The sequence below is a fragment of the Podarcis raffonei genome, chromosome 6 (assembly GCF_027172205.1).
Source record: "Podarcis raffonei isolate rPodRaf1 chromosome 6, rPodRaf1.pri, whole genome shotgun sequence".
Lineage (NCBI taxonomy): Eukaryota > Metazoa > Chordata > Lepidosauria > Squamata > Lacertidae > Podarcis > Podarcis raffonei.
In genome coordinates this window covers 97,141,774-97,157,680 of record NC_070607.1, presented here as the reverse complement: position 1 = coordinate 97,157,680, position 15,907 = coordinate 97,141,774, and the positions used below count along the sequence as shown (strand labels likewise).

At 48.0% G+C, this 15,907-nt stretch overlaps 1 protein-coding gene across 2 annotated transcripts in view; it reads right to left on the bottom strand.

Annotated features, from left to right (window-relative positions):
- Positions 1 to 429: 429 nt before the first annotated feature.
- The window catches only part of TM9SF4 (transmembrane 9 superfamily member 4), a 35,804-nt gene continuing 20,326 nt past the window's right edge, over positions 430 to 15,907 (bottom strand). For both annotated transcript variants that reach the window (XM_053394692.1, XM_053394691.1), the window contains exons 11-18: positions 15,161 to 15,242; positions 14,988 to 15,063; positions 13,130 to 13,213; positions 6,445 to 6,620; positions 4,803 to 4,866; positions 3,929 to 4,048; positions 3,380 to 3,469; positions 430 to 2,688 (exon numbers count right to left, since the gene is read on the bottom strand). In XM_053394692.1, coding sequence (XP_053250667.1) covers positions 2,539 to 2,688; positions 3,380 to 3,469; positions 3,929 to 4,048; positions 4,803 to 4,866; positions 6,445 to 6,620; positions 13,130 to 13,213; positions 14,988 to 15,063; positions 15,161 to 15,242 — 842 coding nt within the window. In that variant the 3' untranslated portion in view covers positions 430 to 2,538. The remainder of the gene's footprint in view (positions 2,689 to 3,379; positions 3,470 to 3,928; positions 4,049 to 4,802; positions 4,867 to 6,444; positions 6,621 to 13,129; positions 13,214 to 14,987; positions 15,064 to 15,160; positions 15,243 to 15,907) is intronic.

Sequence of the window (15,907 nt, the reverse complement as noted above, 5' to 3'; positions counted from 1 at the left end):
TCAAGTTTGTGCTGGCGGCTGTGGCAGGGTCAAACTTATTCCATATATTTAAAGGCAATATTTAAGAAACTAAATGGTAAACCCAACACTCCATATATGGTTTCAGTGAGACAGGGACTACTCCGAACCTCACCCCTTCCAGGATAGAAGCAGTAGGGACTCCGGTGGGAAGGAGACCCACACAACCCGGAAATGGAATGAAGCCATCAGGTAGCTTCTAGAATGGCTGTCCTGCAGGGAGAAGATGGGCATTCTTCCTCTTGCCAGCTCAGACGTCCATGGCAAAGTTTCCCTTCTCACAGAACAGAGTTTTTGGCAAATGATGTGATCAGAATGATTAACAGCAGAGCAAATACAAGTTATGTCACCTGCAACTTGGAAACCTAAGACAGCTCGCCCATGGCTAAAGTTGCACAATCAAAGACACAATGACAACAACAGCATATTTATTTACACTTGGGCTCAAACAATACATTAAAAAATACAAGAAACATAGTGGAAGGCCAGGGATAGAGCAGTTCTGGTTGGAAAAAGAAAATCATGGAGGGGGAGAAAGTACTTGGGGAATAAATCAACATTGCACTCTTCTGATCATTATGTCAGCGCAAGACTTCCTACTTCCCACACGGAACAATCCACCCTCCTCCCTGCCCTGCTGTTCTGGGGTTTCTCCCAATTCATCAGAATGAATTGCAAGGGCGCATTGGGTGGTGGAGCCTGTTGCGCTAGCTGGAACTCTTCCATACCTCTGCTTCTGCTAGTGTGCAGAATTAGTAGACTCCAGGCCCTAGTCAAGTACCCTAATGGTAGCTCAGATCAGAGTTCACCAAGGGATCCATAGCAAAAGTAGTAAGTGCCATGGCTCCCCCTTTGTCAGACCTTGATTCGTGGCTGGCGTGGCTTTGGCATGGGGGGCAAGGAAGCAATGGGTGGGCGGAGGAGCAATGCACAAGCAAGCCCCTCATTCCCTGTGAGCCTGCAGGCTCACCCCAGTAGTTTCCTGCAGTTACCACAGGGCAGGTAAATTAAGACACACATAAGATGCATCATCATTGATGACAAATACATGTTTAACGATCTTAAATATGTGTTCCCAAAGAGATTAATTTTCCATGGAAAAAATGCCCCCCCCCAGTGCATGCCTCCCTTCCCCCACCCCACCCATGGCATACCCACTTTTGCCGGAACAGCTCGTTCATAAAGCAGAAAACTGCAACTAGACCATTCCACAATTAGACCTAATTTTCAGCAATTGAAAAAATAATAATTCCAGTATTGTAATTCTGATTACAAATAAACAAGTTTCTGTTTATCAAAGGAAGTGTTTACAACCATCTCCCAGTAAATTGATTCAGGCTCGTTTGCGATGCGCAGCGCACTACGAGCGGGAGAGAGAGCAGGGTGCTCCTGTCTCTGAGAAGGGAGACTGAGATCCATTGTGCTTGGCCAAAAGATAATTTAATAGTATAACCTTGGTCTTGTGACTACGTAACCTAGTTCACATAGAAGTCGAGAGTAAAGCTGCCAACGCACTTCAATTTCTGGAGGGAGAGACAGAACTGGACAAGTGAGAAAAGGGGGTCGGCCAAATGTGCAGGGGTGTGGGTAGGAAGGGAGAACAATTCCTTTCTTTTGACATTGGGGTCAGGGGAACAGAGCTCTCCCAGTTCCCTCCCCTCTCTTGCACATTACAGCAGCAGTTCCCAACATCTGAGCCATGGATTCCTTGGCACATGAACAACAGAGCACGTTTTCCAGTCTCTAAACCTCACCCAAATCCCAGTGTTGAGAAATCCCCTGGGGTTCCCCCAGGACTTCCAAGTAGCCTTCCTCCAGTTTGCAGGCCTGTTCCACTTTTCAGCAGGCAGTGGTTCCACATCATCAGTTTATCGTGGTTCAAAGCAAGTGAGTGTCCGAAGACAATAGGTGTCTGCCACTGTCTGAACTGTGACACTCCCAGCGTCAAGCAGCCCAGGGGAGGCAGTTTGAGAGCCCTCCGTGAGAAAACGGCACTTGCCGGAACTGGAGCCTGATGAGGCGGCAGCAGACCTTCTTTCTACCGTCTTGCTCCAAGCAAAGGCACAGCAAAAGGCTACGCTGTGCCATCACCAAAGGATGAATCTTCCCCAAACTCATTCGTGAATTTGTAACCATTGCAATCTCCTATTATTGTCATTGCAGAAAATGAATTAGACGAAAAGAGAGGAGGGAGAAAGATTACTCATTGAGGGGAATGCGTCTCGGCTAAAAAAGAAGAAGAGAGAAAATAAATCCCTTATAACCAGAATAGGATAAAAGTTAAAATGCAAAGTATCTACACACCCTCCCCACCAAGAAACCCGATTCCACGGACGCTGTGCCAAAGGTTACATTCCAAAAAATTGAACTATTTTTATTCCTTGTGTCCCCCACTCCAGCCGGGTTTTGTTTCCTTGGGAGAAACAGGAGAGAGGGAGAGAGAGAGAGAGTTCCCCACTTCCTTCCTAGGAGGAAACAGAGGGGACCAGCTGCTTTGTGCCACGTGGCGCCAGAGCATCTTCAGTCTATTTTCACAGCAGCGTAAATCTTGCGGACAAACATGTAGGCTGCATAGAAGCCAATGGTCCCCGTCAAGAGCCAGAAGGACAGCACCATGAGAGCTGTGTAGCCGAAGTACAGCAAGGAAGGAATGAACTCGACAATGTCCAGCTGCAAGAGAGAACCAGAAGGAGGTCAGGGCAGAGGAAGCGTGCCCCAAAGCCTCTGCAGTAGCCCTCCTAACCCAAGGAAAAGCAGGGTGGGAACCTCGCTTGGCCTCCCACCTCAACCATGTTGTGTATCATGGAACATACACCAGGGCCAGGGCCTTCTCAGTGATGGCTCCGACCAGGTGGAATGCTCTGCCCCATGAGACTAGGGCCCTTCAGGATTTAACCTCCTTCCGTCGGGCCTGTAAGACAGAGCTATTCCACCTGGCCTTTAATTTGAATTCAGCCTGATCTTTTATTTCCCTTCTCTTCCCTCCCCCTCCCCTTGTACGAAGATCACCCGCTCTGAGACCCCACAGCTAATTCTCCCCTGGCCTCCTCGCTGGCCCAAGTAGGACCAATTCAGCCAGCTAGCCCTGGGGATTATCTAATTGATTTTTGAATTTTATTGCCATTCATGTTTTTATACTGTATTTTATGCTGTCTTTATAATTGTTTTAAATTTGTTGTTAGCTGCCCTGAGCCCAGTTTTTGAACCGGGAAGGGCGGGGTATAAATTTTTTAAAAAATTATTTATTTATCTCCCACCCGAAGTGCTCAAGAGCAGCAAGTTTTGCCACTCAACAGCCTCCCTGACCTAATAAATAGTTACTGAGTGTAGGATTCAGATCTGGTGAAAATAGCAGCAGTACCTTATTCACAAAGTAGAAGACTGCGTAAATCAACACATAGAAGGCAGAACCTCCGGACACCAGGAAAGTCCTCCACCACCATCGGTAATCCTGCCAAACGAAGGAAAGACATACAGCATCATTCTGCCAGCACTCTCAACAACCCTCGCAGATGCCCAGTCGTGTTTGGGCATCCACTGTTTTGCACTGTTTTGCGGTTCTCTTCAAACTAGGCAAGACTGCAAGCTGAAGCCAGACTCTCCAGACACATGAAAGTGTAAATTCTTCCTCGCAGAAACACAAGCCAAAAACCCTCCTTGCACACAGAAAATTAGCATGCCAGGGAAAAGCCGACTTTCCTCCAGGATATGCTGGCTTTCTTGTGCAGTTCCGGAAAAGCATTACTGATCAATTCAGATGAATATATTAACTGGCTTGTATACTTGAGGACAGGAGCTCTGTGTCTCTGCCTAAATCTGATCCATGTTTCCTTTTGAGGGACCTTGCAGAACTGGGTTCCATTCCCTGCAACCCCCCAACGACAACCCCAGGATTAATCTGTTCTATTACCTCTGCACAGAGCTGGAAGTACACCATGACGATGCTGATCTGGGAGCAAGAGACCACGAGGATGATGAACACCAAGAAGAGGAAGCCAAAGAGGTAGTAGAACTGGTTCTCCCAAATTGCCTGGATGCGAGAGAAGAAGATGTGCACAAAGGAGGAGACATGAGTATGGTGGGACAGCTCTTGATACACAAGAAGCTTATCGCTTCGCAGGAAAAGGCAGCGAAGCAAACCTACATCACAAACCTCTAGCCAATTCTCTCCACTTTAACCATGGCTTTTCCTCAAAGAATCGGGGGATTCTTCAATTGCTTGTGTAACCGAGTTGGCTCTAGACAGGTCTCCCAGAACTAAGTTGCATTTTCTGTTCTGCTGGACCCTTTCCTCAGGAGAATTGTAAGGGACCCTGGATCCGTTCTACGCTCATGAAAGGCATCTCTGTCTTGCACCCATCCCTTCTTGCAAGGCATTCCCCAATTGGAGACAGTTAAAGAAGCAAAATGTTGCAGCTCAATATCTGGGGCTGCCACGACTGATACTGGAAGGCTCTGCAGGGCCACATCTCAACCTAGAGTGCAAAGCCCAGAAGACTTGACAAGGAACAGCAAGCATTCTTCATCCTGTGCACACCCACCCAAAAACACTCTTGTTCTCAGTGCTATTTTTCTAGAAAAAGAGGGGCTGGAGCTCACCATTAACTTCTCCCTGGTTCTCTTAGAATAGCAATGGCAACCACTTGAGAGGTGCCAGATCTGAGCTGAATAAAAGTCCTGTTTGTTCTGACAGACCCCATCCCAACACCGCTCTTTAAAAGGCATATGGTGCATCTCTCTGGGAAGCCCATGTTAGAAAAGAAGAGAGCAGCAATGGCGCTTACGCTGAAGATGAAGAAAAGTTCAATGAACATGGCTCCGAAAGGCAGAATTCCAGCCATAAGGATCCTAAAGATGAGAGACAGAATTTGGTTACTGTAGGAGCAGCTGTAGATCCAGTAATGCTAGTTAGGGCTGCACACATTGCAAACCTAAGAGCAGGCCAGCTGGATAAGAGCCAAGGCCATCTAGTCAAGCGCCGTTTCTGACAACAGCCAGCCAGCTGCTTCCAGGAAGCCCACAAGCAGGGCCTGAAGGCAACAGCTCTAGGCTGCTTTTCCTCCCCCAGAAACTAGTATTTCATTCGGTTACTATGGGGAGTGGCCATCCGTAAGTCTATGTTCCCATCTATTCCAGCTCTGGGGCTGTAAGAAAGTTAGGAAGCTTCCCTCGTACCGTCAGCATTTTGAGCCATCCAGCATAGAGTTGGTGACAAAACTGACAGACAGCAGCTTTCTGAACTCTGTAATCCAAGACCCTTTCAACAGGACATGACCCGGACTGAACCTGGCATCACCTGGCTCCAAAACTTATGATCTGGCACTGAGCTACAGTTACCATCTTTTCATTTTCTGCCACTCAAAGTGCCTGAGCCCCACCCTGGTTGGCTGCAGATGATCCAGCTGACTGGAGTGCTGGTGGTGGCAGCAATATAATAATATAATAATAATTTTTTATTTATACCCTGCCCTTTCCGGTTCAGAAAACCGGGCTCAGGGCGGCTAACAACAAATTTAAAACACCTAATTGATGCAACAAAAAACAGCATAAAATACAGTATAAAACGTGAATAATAAATTCAGAATTCAAAAGTCAATTTAGGGGGGAAATCCATCCAATAAACATTAGATGATCACCAGGGCTAGCTGGCTAAATTAGTCCTATTTGGGCCAGCGAGGAGGCCAGGGGAGAATTAGCTGTGGGATCCCAGAGCAGATAATATTCATAACAAGGGGAGAGGGAGGGAAGGAAGGAAGGGGAATAAAAGATCAGGCTAAGTTCAAATTGAAAGCCAGGCGAAATAGCTCTGTCTTACAGTCCCTGCGGAAGGAAGTTAAATCCTGCAGGGCCCCAGTCTCATGGGACAGAGCATTCCACCAGGTCGGAGCCATGACTGAGAAGGCCCTGGCCCTGGTGAAGGATAGTCTAACTTCCTTAGGGCCCAGGACCTCTAAACTATGATTATACATGACAAGATAAGCCGTCCGAGAGGCAGAACTGCTTGCCATCACTAGAAAGGCTTCCCTTCCAGCAACGGAACAACACATCCTTTTAGAAATAAGCCCTTAGACGGAGCCATCAAATTCTGGGTAGCTCAACTGAACGTCATCCCAAACCCAGCAGCAGCAGTGCTCCAGCTCCTATTTAGAATCATCAAATCCTAGAATTGTAGAGTTGGAAGGGACCCCAAGGGTCATCTGGCTCATCCACCTGCAGTGCAGGAATCTTTCTGCCCTGTGGAATTTGAACCCATGACCCTGACAGTCTCATGCTTTACTGCCTGAGCTGGCAGTGGAAGGGCCTAAGGATCTTTCCAAACTTTTCTGCAGCAATTTGCTCACTGATCTCCAAAAAGAAGAAAAGAAAAGAGCTACGCAACTGTCATTTGGCCCAGCTGCGCAGGAAAGGGTTTTCTGGGTCACTCACCCGACGAATCGATTCATGTACCACCTCTGCTCCGGAATCTGCCTTGGAATCTGATTGGTCCGCACAGGATTGTCGTAAGGCTGCTTGCGAAATCCAAAGTAGTATCCCAGGTAGACGAGGGGCAAGGAGATGCCGAACCACATGCAAAGGAGAGCCACCATGGTGGGGAAAGGGACCTGCAAACGGCAAGCCAACTCTTAGAACGGGTGGCTGGCAGAAGGTACGGCAACGGCTGAACGGGACCTGGCAAGGCAAGATGTACCTGGAGCCACCCCTTTGCACCAGAGCATCGAGACGGAAGGTTGGCACGGTGATACTATGGCCTAGCATTTCTTTAGAGAAGGAGTGGGGAACCTTTGGCAGTCCAAGCACCTCATACCCTGATGGGAAGCCTTTGGGGGACCACATAATATTGGCAGCGAAGAGAGAGAAACAAGTGAGATTATTTTATTTTTTTGGTGCAGTAGCCCACATAACAGCCAGAGGTTTCCATGAACAGTTACAGCCACACACCCCTCTCCCCGAGCTGGCAGGCAAGAGGCATTGTCACAGTTCAAAGACACACTCCCTGCTGGGCAAAAGCACTTGAAAAGACTGGTGTGGCCGGCACAACTGGATCCCGGGCTCTGCACATCTGCCAAATTTGGCCCAGGAGCAGCCAGGAGATAAGGATCTGGTCCACCAGCCAGAAAGGGCTCCCTGATCTGGAAGACACCAGATTGGTGAAGGTGAGTCTAAGAGAACTCGCCTGGCAGGGGGGAAATGAATGCAACACCAGGAAGCTAACGTGGTTTCATAATTCCTAATGTTCAAAATGTGTCCTGCTTGGGTATTTCACAGAATATTTTGGAAAAATCAAGATTTAGAAAATTTTTCTTAAATGTCTTTTTTAATAGCTACAGAAATGGCAGCATCCTCTTGGGTGTGGGGCCTGAGGGGAGGGAGATAATTTCACAGAATGTATCAGGAAGCTTTTCAGTCAGATGGGTGGGGGTACAAGAAACAAATTATTATTATTATTATTAGTAGTAGTAGTAGTAGTAGTAGTAGTAGTAGTAGTAGTATGTGTATATTGGTAAAGGTAAAGGGACCCTGACCATTAGGTCCAGTTGTGGCTGACTCTGGGGTTGCGGCCCTCATCTTGCTTTACTGGCCGAGGGAGCCAGTGTACAGCTTCCGGGTCATGTGGCCAGCATGACTAAGCCGCTTCTGGCGAACCAGAGCAGCGCACGGAAACGCCGTTTACCTTCCCGCCGGAGCAGTACCTATTTATCTACTTGCACGTTGACGTGCTTTCCAACTGCTAGGTTGGCAGGAGCTGGGACTGAGCAATGGGAGCTCACCCCGTCGCGGGGATTCGAACCGCCGACCTTCTGATCGGCAAGCCCCAGGCTCTGTGGTTTAACCCACAGCACCACCCGCATCCCTACGTGTATATTAGGGAAGGCAAAGCATATGAGGAGCTTAAAAGGAGCTAACCAACATTTCTTATGTCTCAGAACATATAAACACACACAAATTATGAATATAATGTTGGGATACTGCCAGGGAGATAAAGTCCATCTTGGCCCCCAAGCTCGGTGCCGGACGATCCATCAACCTCCCGTAGTCAGGCAATATCAGCAATTCAGCGACACTAAGCCTCAGGCTTAGTGCACACTATATCAGCAGAATTCACACAGCAAAAAGTTGCACAAGCAGAGAGCAGAACATGCATATTTACAGTTTATTAGGCATTGGTCAGAACAAAGAAAAGCATGACCGTCTGCTCCGACTGCTCAGGCAAAACAGCCAAAAACGAAACGAACTTACAACATAAACATCCTGTGAGACAGGAACTTACGCAGGCTGTTATACAAACATCCTGCTCCCTTTTAAGGTGGAACGGAAATATCCTAACATCCTCCCCCTTTCCGTGTAACCTGTAGTACCTGTGGTTCAACCCAATTGCAACCTTTGTGCGTAAACCTTCAGTTGTTCTCTGTTAACAACCTTAGACAACAGATCAGCAGGAATTTCATTTCCTGGCATGTAGGACACCTGAATGAGTCCTTTCTGAATACACTCTCTTGCACGATGTAGCTTAATCTGCAAGTGCTTGGTCCTTTGCTTGCAACTCTCCGAGTTCAGCAAAGCCAAACAAGATCTATTGTCTTGATACACTTGTATAGGACATTTCACAGAAACCCCAATGTCCTTAAACAGTTGCATCAACCATTCACAATCCATGAGTGAAAATGACAGAGCATTGAGTTCTGCTTCACAGGAACTTAGGCTAACTGTCGTCTGCTTTTTGCACAACCAGTCAAACAGGCAGTGGTTGTACATGTAGCATACTCCAGAAGTGCTTGTACCATCCGTGGTGTCACTTCCAAAACTTGCATCTGCAAAGATTTCAAGACCTCCAGTCTTCTGACTGGTGAACCTCAGCCTGTAGTGCATAGTCCCTTTCAAATACCGGGCTATGCGCTTCAGAGCTTTCCAATCCTGAACAGTAGGATTGTTAGCATGTCTGCTAAGCAGGTTAGTGCTTACAGCAATGTCAGGTCTTGAACATCAAGCAATGAAATTCAACTTGCCTAGAATGCATCTGTACAGCGTTGTGTCAGAAAACGCTTCAGCAGTACTATCTACCTGGTAACCTGTCACCATCGGTGTGTCTGCTGGGTTTGCATCAACCAAATTCAACCTGGTTAATACATCAGCAATTTTCTGTGTTTGGTGTACCAGAAAATTACCTGCTTGGTCCCTCTCCACCTGCAGAGAAAGATAGTTGGATACCTCACCAAGATCCTTCATGTCAAAGTGCTCCTTCAGCTGAGCTAGGGTGCTTTGGTAAAAAGCCTGATTCTTCCAAAACATCAGAAGATCATCAACAAAACATAAACAATACAGTTTGTTTTGCCCCTCCTCCTTGACAAACACACACGGATCAGCTTTGCCCTGGTGAAAACCTAGAGAAAGCAACGTTTCAGTGAGTTTTGTGTTCCAACACCTGGCACTCTGCTTGAGACCATATAAGGATTTCCGCAGTTTACAGACCATTCCCTTCTGTATCTGCATCCCGTCAGGTGGAAGCATGTACAGCTCCTCGTTCAAAATCCCGTACAAAAAAGCTGTATTAATGTCATGATGGGAAACATGCAGTTTCTCCTCCGCAGCGATCTTGAGCATCAGCCGAATGCTCTCATATTTGACCGTGGGTGAGTAGGTCTCGTGGTAATCCTGCCCTGGTACCTGTGAAAAACCTCTGGCAACCAATCTGGCTTTGTGTCTGACAACCTTGCCATTCTGGTCTGTCTTGGCCTTGAAGACCCATTTGCTGCCAACCAGTCTCATCCCTGGGACTACCGGTACCAGTTCCCAAGTCTGGTTCCTGTTTAAGGAATCAACTTCAGCCTTCATGGCATTAAGCCAAGGCTCAGCATCTTTAGAGGTTAACTCCTGGACCTCTTTGAAGCTTGAAGGTTCCCACACCTTCTCTGAGCTACTAAGAACAGCAGTTGCCATCTTAGCAAACTCATCAGCAAATCTCTTTGGAGGTTTGCCTTTGGTCGCCCTTTCAGACCTGCGAACCAGACGCAAGTCTTCTGGACTCATCTCCTCCTTCTTAGGAGAATAGTGACCAATGGTGAACAGTGGTTCTTCCAGTTCATTGTCAGACTCATCAGATGGTCTGACTGAGGCCTTTGCGCTCTTGTAGTCTGCTGTGTCATCACTGTCACTGACAGCAGCAGCAGCGCCGCCCACTGAACTGGAATCCGAACTCTGATCATCATCATCATCATCATCATCCTCAGTTTCCTCAGCTTTCTCAGCATGATCTGCTTCCTTCACATCACCTTCATCCTCCTCTGGGTAACTCTGGAAAATTCCCACATTTTCCCCCCACTTAGGATTGTACTCAACACTCCTTGTGAACTTTATGGATTTAGAGTTAGTCATCCATACCCTGTATGCACCTTTTTCGTACCCCATGAACAAACCATGTGCCCCACGCTTCCCAAGCTTGTTGCTTTGTGGGGTGTGTACCCACATGTCAGAACCAAAGATTTTCATGTGCTTGACGTTAGGTTTCTTACCAAACATTTTCTCATAGGGAGTGCAGCCAATAGGTGATGACAGTCTCCTGTTAAAAGAATAAACAAAATTCGCCAAAGCCTCCCCCCAAAACTTCTCAGGGAGATTGGCATCATGCAACAAGGTTTTTATCCCTTGCAGCAACGTTTGATTTGCTCTCTCCGCAAGCCCATTCATCCATGGCGATCTAGGCGTTGACAAGTCATGCTGGATTCCCTTCTCAGTCAGGAAAGCTTCAAACTGCTGAGAAGTGAATTCCCCGCCTCGATCAGTAAACAGACACCCAATACGTTTACCGTGAGCATTCTCCAACCAAGCACAGAATGCCTTGAACTTAGGAAATGCTTGCGATTTCTGCTCGAGCATAAACACATGAATGTACCTGGAAAAAGAATCAATTAGAACCATGAAGTACCTTGCTCCTCCCAAAGAGGGCGCTAGAGGACCTACCAGGTCTGCGTGAACTAGCTGGTAGGGTTTGGAAGCCTGCCTGCTAGACTCCTTGCCTTTTGGAGCAACCTTCACCTTGTTCTCTGCACAAGATACACATTTCATGTGATATTTACAAGGTTTGATGTCCAAACCTTCAACCAACTCAGGCATCTTGGCTAGCGCTTGCCAAGAGAGGTGACAAAATCTGCGATGTGCATTGTGAATGCATCCTGCATGAAGAACCTTGTTAGTTTGTGCAACACAACAAGTATCAGCATTAGACACAGCAACATCATCATAAGTTAGACTGAACAAACCATCCACCAACTTTGCATGCCACATGTCCTCTTTGCCTTTTCTGATGACACAGACAGTCCTCTTGAAGGAAATTTCAAAACCACGCCCAGTCAGCTGTGGTACACTAATCAAATTGTCCGCAGCTCCTGGAACAAAAAGTACATTGCTAATGGTCGTATTCAGACTTGCAAGTTTCACAGTTCCAACTCCTGTAGCTTGCAAAGTCCTTCCATCAGCCAGCTGGACCTCTCCATCTTGAGGTGTGAAGGAGATAAACAGATGGCGGTCTTTGCTGAGATGGCGCGTGCAACCTGAGTCAATTACAAACCTGGCCTTGGCCTTGTTTCCCACCGGCGTGGGCTTTTGCAGCTTGCCTTTAGCCTTTGGTGAAGCTGTGCCAGCAAACATAGCCTTGTTTTCCACTGGCGAGGGCTTTTGCAACTTGCCCCCCTGCTCCTGGCCATCAGACGTGCCTTTAGCCTTTGGTGGAGCTGTGCCAGCAAACATAGCCTTGTTTTCCACTGGCGTGGGCTTTTGCAACTTGCCCCCCTGCTCCTGGCCATCAGACGTGCCTTTAGCCTTTGGTAGAGCTGTGCCAGCAAACATAGCCTTGTTTTCCACTGGCGTGGGCTGTTGCAACTTGCCCCCCCGCTCCTGGCCACCTGCAAGCATCTTGCTCTGTTTACATCTGGTCTTCCGGCCTCTGCAAAGGCTCTGACCTTGGTTCTCACGAGAAACAGAGCTCTCAGCTGCCGACTCCTTGGCTCCCCCTGGAGGCTGGAATGCTGCCTGGGATGACATCACAGTCAGCTCCCCCTGCAGCTTGCAACCGGTGCCCTCGGCATCTCTGCATTCACTCGCATTCTGGGAAACAGCCAGGACCTCCGATGCATTCAAACACTGGGCTGGGATTATTGGCTGGTGGGCCTTTTTCAAAGCATCCCACATGTCACGTGCCGTGAGATTTCCAGCAAGCGTCTTTATTTCCTCCAGAGAGACGGATAAGACAATAATATCCATGGCCTTCGAATCCTGGTCCTGCCATTTCTCTGTCCGAGGAACTGGAGTGGCCTCAAATACAGTATGCCAGACTCCAAACTGACGCAGCAAACCCTCACACCATCTTGCCCAGGTCTCATAATTGTCCCGATTTAATTTAGGACACTCAGCAGCTTCAGAGGCTTGGAAAAACTCCATTCCACCTCTTAACGCCAGCCGTGAGTCTTCTTCACTTCAGAGACTCCTTATCTTGGCACCCATAAATCACGAAGCCTGCTTGGCTCGGTTCCCAGGCCAATTAGGCCAGCCGGACATCAAAGAGGCTGCCGCGGCAACAGAAAAGCCTCTGCTTTCGCTTTTCCCACACATACCTCAGCAGTCTGTCGCTGTCTTACTCCCCTGCAAGTGCCGTGAATCTGGGCCCGAAACCTTGTTGTTGGGATACTGCCAGGGAGATAAAGTCCATCTTGGCCCCCAAGCTCGGTGCCGGACGATCCATCAACCTCCCGTAGTCAGGCAATATCAGCAATTCAGCGACACTAAGCCTCAGGCTTAGTGCACACTATATCAGCAGAATTCACACAGCAAAAAGTTGCACAAGCAGAGAGCAGAACATGCATATTTACAGTTTATTAGGCATTGGTCAGAACAAAGAAAAGCATGACCGTCTGCTCCGACTGCTCAGGCAAAACAGCCAAAAACGAAACGAACTTACAACATAAACATCCTGTGAGACAGGAACTTACGCAGGCTGTTATACAAACATCCTGCTCCCTTTTAAGGTGGAACGGAAATATCCTAACATATAAGAGTTAGAAAAGAGTAGACCAAGCCAAGTGTTTCCAGAGAGAGCAAAGAGAGGTGGGAAGATACATACCGCTCCCGACGAGTGTTTGCCCCAGATGAAACAGTTCAGGATGAAGCATATCCCAAAGACGACTCCTGGGTACAGGGTGGCTGTCTGCAAGGAGCAAAAAAAGGACTGAATGATGACAGTGGCAGACGGTGTCAGCAAGGCTCATCCAAGGAACCTAATGCAGTTTCTACGCCACTTCACAGCACCAGGCGCAGAAGGCAGCAGCCTGAGAGCCCCTGCGAGAGCCGGTGATCCACAGACCAAGCTATGACTCACAAAGCCCCCGATTCAAATTCCAGATCTGCCACAGATTAGTCCCCTCAACACACACTGCTTCAGCACCTGCAACTGTTGGGATGTTCCATTCCATCTTAAGGAACAGACATGGGACTGTTGCGTGTCCCATGTCTGTAACACACCAGCATTGTATGCTGGGAACTTCCGTTTGTGTACAGCTTTCTGTTTTGCTTTGGACACGAAGGAGATCAGACATGTTTCCTTTTGTCCTGATCTACGCTGAATAAACCTGCTTGTAAATATGCTCACACAGCCTCTCCTGCCACTTCTGTTTGCGCAGCGTTTCTCTGCTGAATAGCATGCTCCGTCTTCTAAAGCCTGGGTTGCAGATTTATGCTGAACCAAGGACCAATGTTCGCCCGGCACACCGGCCGGTGGGCTGGAGCCAGCTGGGGGCCTGCCAATTGCCCGTTTCCTTGGGTGCATGCCAACAGCAACACGGTGATAACAATATTGACCAGCCACACGGGATTGTTGTAAAGATTGCAACGGGAGAAGGAGTGCAAAGTCTCTGCACGCTCAAAGGTACTTCCTTTCAGTTTTATCAAAAGAGACTTCCAGCAATAAACACATAAAATTGCTACCTATCTACCTACCCACCCACCTACCTAAAATGCTAGGAATCATCCTCATCTCAATTTGCATTCCTGATGCTGTGGGGTAAAAGCCTGAAAGCATCCCAGGAGCAAACAGTGAAGTCCCAGAGCAGAGATAAACACAAGATTTGATGTGGAGAAGCAGCCAGGCCTTGCCAAGTCAGTCAGAAGCAAAAGCAGCAGGGACCTGCAAAGCTGCATGAGTTATTCAAACAGCCAAATACAACTTATTTAAGGAATCTGTAGTCCTCTCTTCACTCTAAAGCCCCAGGGTGGCAAGCAACATTATAATCAGAAATACTAATAAAAATCTAAAGGTAAAGGGTCCAGTTGTGATCGACTCTGGGGTTGCGGCGCTCATCTCGCTTTATTGGCCGAGGGAGCCGGCGTACAGCTTCCGGGTCATGTGGCCAGCATGACTAAGCCGCTTCTGGCGAACCAGAGCAGCTCATGGAAACGCCGTTTACCTCCCCACCAGAGTGGTACCTATTTATCTACTTGCACTTTGACCTATTTATCTACTTGCACTATTTATCTACTTGCTTTTGAACTGCTAGGTTGGCAGGAGCAGGGACCGAGCAACGGGGGCTCACCCCATCGCGACCTTCTGATCGGCAAGTCCTAGGCTCTGTGGTTTAACCCACAGCGCCACCCACGTCCCAATAAAAATCTAGAAAAAAATAAATCAATATCATAAAACCCACCAACGATAAATAGAACAGGCGGCGGCAGAAAGAAATCATTTTCACTGTGCCCTTTATCCCTGTCCAAAGCCTGATTTCTTCTATTATGCCTGTTTTTTGTTGTAATGCAAAAGTCAGATTCCAAGGCATCACACCCCCAGCAACTCTATCCCAAGGTTATGCCAGGGCCCCTTCCAACAGCCACACTGGTTATCTCATCATCAGAAACAAATGAGGCTCTGCAGTTTGCCCTCACACACTTTCCCAAGTCCCTTGGGGTTTGTGAAGATCAGTATCACTTACGCAGAAAGCCCCTTTCTTCCACCGGTGGCCTTTCAGTGTCCGATAGAGTCGGCCAGCAGAGAAACCACCAAAAACCCTAGTGCAGAGGACACAGAGAGGAGAAAGAGTTACCTCCCATCACAGGTCAGGCAGAGGGATGGTGGCTGATGCAAAGGACAAGCCACACCACTTACCCCATGAACATGAAGAGGAAGCAGGCTGTGGTCATCAGGGCACCTCGGCTGGAAGGAGACAACATCCCCAGCATGGCCACAACTGAAAGGCAAGGCAAGGAGGATAAGACCCACCACTCACAAACCAAGACTCCACTGCAGAAAGCCAACCTGCCAGAATTCAAAGAGAGCCCTTGCACACTGAGAAGGGTGTGTGTGTGCTTTGCTGAGTATTCACAAAGCACATTTGTTCACCGCGGCACTATTTTTCAACTTTTCTATCCCCACTTGTTTTTTCAAACAGGCTTGAAGTGGGTTAGCGAGCAGTCATGAAAATAATATTAATATTAATACTTTATTATTTGTACCCCACCCATCTGGCTGGGTCTCCCCAGCCACTCTGGGCAGCTTCCAACAAAGATTAAATATACATTAAAATGTCACATATTAAAAACTTCCCTGAACAGGGCTGCCTTCAGATGTCTTCTAAATGTCAGGTAGTTGTTTATCTCTTTGACATCTAATGGGAGGGCATTCCACAGGGCGGGCGCCACCAATGAGAAGGCCCTCTGCCTGGTTCCCTGTAGCTTTGCTTCTCACAATGAGGGAACCGCCAGAAGGCCCTCGGCGCTGGACCTCAGTGTCCGGGCAGAACGATAGGGGTGGAGACGCTCCTTCAGGTATACTGGGCCGAGGCCGTTTAGGGCTTTAAAGGTCAACACCAACATTTGAATTGTGCTCGGAAACGTACTGGGAGCCAATGTTGGT